Source organism: Oratosquilla oratoria, chromosome 7 (assembly GCF_046742065.1).
Source record: "Oratosquilla oratoria isolate Oo_2021 chromosome 7, ASM4674206v1, whole genome shotgun sequence".
In the NCBI taxonomy this organism is placed as follows: Eukaryota; Metazoa; Arthropoda; class Malacostraca; order Stomatopoda; family Squillidae; genus Oratosquilla; species Oratosquilla oratoria.
The window spans coordinates 71,169,392-71,174,391 of NC_134783.1; the positions used below are offsets into that span (position 1 = coordinate 71,169,392).

Sequence of the window (5,000 nt, forward strand, 5' to 3'; positions counted from 1 at the left end):
ATCCAACGGCAAATCAACCAAAAATCTGAACTCCTAAGAAACCAGCAGCACCAACTTAATCAACTGAAAGAACAATTTGAAGGCTTTGTTCTAGCTCCTGAAGTGCAACAAGAAATTACGACCACATTAAACAACATCCAACAACGCTGCACTCACATTCAGAGAAGTAAGACCATCAAGAAGCTGAGCCACCTATATGGAGGCCCCCTCGTCCTTCCCCAACCCTCAGAAGGGTTTCTCAACCTTTCCAATTTTTCTCTAACAGAAGCCCAAAAAGAACTCCTCAACCTAGGTCTCAACTGTCACCTGCAACCTAAGTTCGACAGAGTGGATAAGGTTGCGGAAACAGAGCTCCTTCTCCAGTCTCTTCTTACCCTCGAGACAGAAGGTAAAGTTTTAGTTTCTCCAGACCTAAGACCTCAACTGTTAGCGGAGACTACGAAAAGACGCAGCCACAAAGGTAGTTCCCTCCTTTCACCGGAACTCAAACAAGCAGCCGTCGACTTGCGTAACAACCCAGACATCACAGTTCGGCGAGCAGATAAGTCCTCAATATACGTATTACTGAACAAAGAAGACTACCTTTCCAAGCTTAACCTCATACTTTCCGACACCACAAAATTCAAGAAGATCTCCAGCGACCCCACCAGCAAACTCAAGGTAAAGGTTAACAAACTAATCACAGCTAACAACGCAGCAATAGACCATCTACATATCCCCCCCATCATCGGTGAATATTCCCCAGGCTACATCTACGGTAATGTCAAGACGCATAAACCTGACGCCCCTCTCCGACCTATCATCTCACAGGTCACCACCCCTACGTACCGTCTGGCCAAGCAAATCAACGGCATCATCACACCCTATATACCCAAGAAATACTCGTTAAGATCTATCGATGAGTTTTTAGACATCCTTCACAGTACAAACCCCCAAGGAATCATGCCATCGCTCGATGTACAGTCCTTATTTTCCCACGGTCCAATCCTTCCCACGATAAACATCATTATGGATAATGTTTACCACCACCCCCAACTGCCCCCTCCTAAAATTCCTGAGAATATCTTGAAGCAGTTACTCATTGCTTGCACGACCGAAGCCCCTTTTAAGAGCCCAACAGGACATCTCTTTTACCAAATAGAAGGCGTTGCAATGGGTTCACCGTTAGGTTGTACCTTTGCAGAATTTTACATGTGCAACCTGGAAAACTCAGTACTTCAAAACCCTGACATAAGACCACACCTGTACTGCAGATATGTTGACGACATTTTCGTGGAAATTAGGAACAAATCCCACCTAAGAGATCTCCAACAAGCCATGGAATCTTCCTCAGTCCTGAACTTCACATATGAGCTTAACCTACATCACAAAATCCCCTTCCTCGACGTCCTTGTCAATTCCCGAAATGACCGACATGAAACTAAAGTATACAGGAAGGACACAGACATTGGACGATGCATGAATGCCGACAGTGAATGCCCCGATAGGTATAAGCTGAGCGTCATTCGAGCATATTTAAGACGTGCCTTTCGTAACTGTTCTTCTTGGGACTTACTTCACACAGAACTCTTGAGACTGAAACAGATACTCATCAACAACAATTACTCAAACACTATCATAGACAAAGAAATCAACCTCTTTCTGACACGTACCCAAACTCAACAGGAACAAAAACCCACACAGACTATACACAAAATTTTCTTTAAGAATCAAATGACACCCGCATATAAAACTGACGAACGGGTCTTAAAAGAAATCATCACAAGGAATGTCACATGTATCAACCCACAAGAAAAATTAGCCATAATTATATACTACAAAAACACAAAAGGTCTCTAGCCTGTTCATGAAGAATAACCAGACAAAAGATAACAACACCCTAAAGCAAGCGAATGTGGTATACCAATACTCCTGCTCCGAAGAAGGTTGCAAACTTCTGCCTAACATGAATTATATTGGTGTTACCACTACTTCACTTAGCCGAAGGCTCACAATGCATGCCCGCGATGGTAGCATACGGAAACATATGACTCAATATCACAACAGAAATCCAACAAGACAAGACCTAGTTAACAATACCAAAATACTCAAACACTGTAACAATCACAAAAAACTACACATCCTGGAGAAAGTCTACATTTCACAACACACACCAATCATCAACATACAAACAAACACATTAGGCACCTTACTCTTAAACAAAGAATCCGTCACACCAGGACAAAATTTCCCTCGACAATATGACATATAACATCAACGGACACCTTGTCCAGTTCCCCCCCCCCCAGTCATAATCTGACTCGAACCTCTCCCAATTCCACCTCACCGTCCAGCTTCCCACCCCCGCAGTCATTATGATCTGACCCGAACCTCTCCTAATTCCATCTCACTGGAACCATAAAGCCTTGTCATTTTGTAACTCCTTAGCATAATTGACATGAACTTTTCCTGTCATTTTATCTGCCTGAAGATGGTTGTATGTAACAACCGAAAGCTTGCGATTGTATAATTAGTGTCAATATACCATGGATCTCGGTAGACTTGTGTTTAATCTACCCCTGGACTATAAGAAACATATAAGAAGAATGGAAAAAACAACTAAGAAGATAGTTGAAACTGAATTAGCATTGGTCTTTAACAAGACATATATATATATATATACATGTAAATTATTTTGAAGAAAAAACACTGTAAATGAGAAACGCAGTCTTAACATTTTCGTCTATTTAAGACATCTTCAAGGAATACAATAGGGGAGATACAGAGATATATGTATATACTACAAAGATAAAGTCAATGTAAGAAACATGGAAAGTTAAATCACACGAACCTCAGAGAATTACACACAAGAGTGTACTCAGGTTAAAATTTTCAAGTTGTACAAAATGTTACATAGCCCTGGAAGAATAACATCCGACAAATTTCTTTGAAATGAAATGATCAAACCTGTATGTAAATAAATTTAGATTAATGTTTTGGTTAAAGTGTGTTTCATGTGGGTTGATTCGATAATGCTCCTTTCAATAAGGGATTTACAAGACGTTATTTTATTTCCATTATTCCAGTCAGTTGAATTATTATGGTCCCTCACTTTGACAAAAATACCACTGGACATTTACCCAACTTCTCACGCTGTGTTTGTGTTGGTTAATCCTTGTCTGTATATTTTTACCAGTTTGTCCGATTTTTTAACATAGTATTTATCATAAAAACAAATTTTACATTAACTATACACAACTTAATCAATTAAATTATGGATTTGGGAGGTAATGGCATATCATGTTTAGATAGTTCTTCTTCAAGGTACAATAATAAATCCAAACCCGGAACATGAGTAAAGAGAAAATTAATATAATAACTAACTAGTCTAAGATCATAGTTAATGTCTAGTTCATTGAGCATACTGATGAGATGTATGTTATTATTGACATGTGAATCGGAAATGGTACTTACTAAAGGGCTCAAAATAGAAACAAGCCATTTTGAAAGTTTGTAAGTGATGGACCCTGTAGAACTAATGGTGGGTCTAACAGGATGACCAGGCTTATGACTTTTAATCAACCCATACATATATGGCAAAGGAGACATGGTAGAAATTTTTTTTAATTGATGGTCATGTCCTTTTACTAGCTTTTTTATACGACGATTAAAATCACTGTTTATGGACTCTAGAGGATGCTTACTGAGCTTTGTATAGGTTTTCTCATCCTCTAGTTATGTTGCCATTTTTTTTTCAATATAATGAAATTTGTTGAGGATGACGATACAATTGCTTTTATCAGCTCTCGCAATATGTATGCTTTAAAAACCGCTTAGGATAATTGGCATGTCACTATTAACACTATTTGTGAAACTATGTAAGTTGAACAGACTTACTATATTTTTATTATATTGTTTAGATTATCAGCCTCCACGCCGTCTTCTTCCAATTAGAGACGGTCCTTTTTTTCTGAAATTTGCGGTATTTTTTCAGATATTTATTCTTTTTTATCCTGACACCAAGCAATTTTTATTCAACATTAAGAAATTCTCTCTGAATTCGGGTTATTTCTAGATTAAATTACTCGTGTCAGTGATCATACACTGGGCCATGCGGTAAGTCATTAAACACTGTGACGAACTCATAAGCAAGTAATCGTGAGCTCGATTCTCGGGACCCGTTGTGGGCTATGTAGCAGATATTTATTCTTTTTTATCCTGACACCAAGCAATTTTTATTAAATATTAAGAAATTCTCTCTGGATTCGGGTTACTTCTAGATTAAGTTACTCGTGTCAGTGATCATAAACTGGGCCATGCGGTAACTCAGTAGATACCATGACGAACTCATAAGCAAGTAATCGTGAGTTCGATTCTCGGGACCCGTTGTGGGCTATGTAGCATTCGTTCCCGACAGCCTTGGCCTGGTGAGGAGACCCATCATCAGCCTGGATGAAGCAGCGGCTCGCCGCAATTGACCGGGTTTTGCCTTACGTGGGGTTTCTCACTTCCCATTAAGCGAAAGCGGGATGGTGAGGTTGTGGAGTGACCACAAAGTGATTAATTCAGGCCAAATTAAATTCCAAGAATAGATACAACTTTGAAAGTGTTTTGACAGACATTCCATAAGCAATTTCCAACACTCGCGTCACAAAAAATCTGTCATTTTTAAATCACAATGAAATTCATTATTCATGGGTTTAGAAAAATGTATATCAACTTATCTAATGAAACTAGTTTTTAATTCAGATGCAACAATGCAAAGTCTTCATGCGTAAATATCGCGCTACATTTTTAACTCTTCGCCTAATCAAATCAATTCACATGGCGTCTAAAAGAGTATTGTCATTAATTTCTTTTGCATATTTTCCTTTTTATCATGCCTTATGCAGCTCCTACCCCATACAAGTATCAAATGCGTAACTTGATTTCACTTAAGTTCTTCGACAAGAGAAGCCTAACAGAGTTAGCAGTTATCATGCTTAGATTTGATATTCACATAGTTAGGGCAAGTGACAATC

General features: G+C 38.8%; 1 protein-coding gene across 1 annotated transcript in view; it reads left to right on the plus strand.

The window, feature by feature from the left end:
- Positions 1 to 3,933, plus strand: part of LOC143026856 (uncharacterized) — a 5,504-nt gene extending 1,571 nt beyond the window's left edge. Inside the window, exons 2-3 of the mRNA XM_076187636.1 lie at positions 1 to 1,244; positions 3,900 to 3,933. The exon at positions 1 to 1,244 is cut by the window's left edge and continues 41 nt beyond it. Of these exons, the coding sequence (XP_076043751.1) occupies positions 1 to 1,244; positions 3,900 to 3,933 (1,278 nt within the window). The remainder of the gene's footprint in view (positions 1,245 to 3,899) is intronic.
- Positions 3,934 to 5,000: the final 1,067 nt, after the last annotated feature.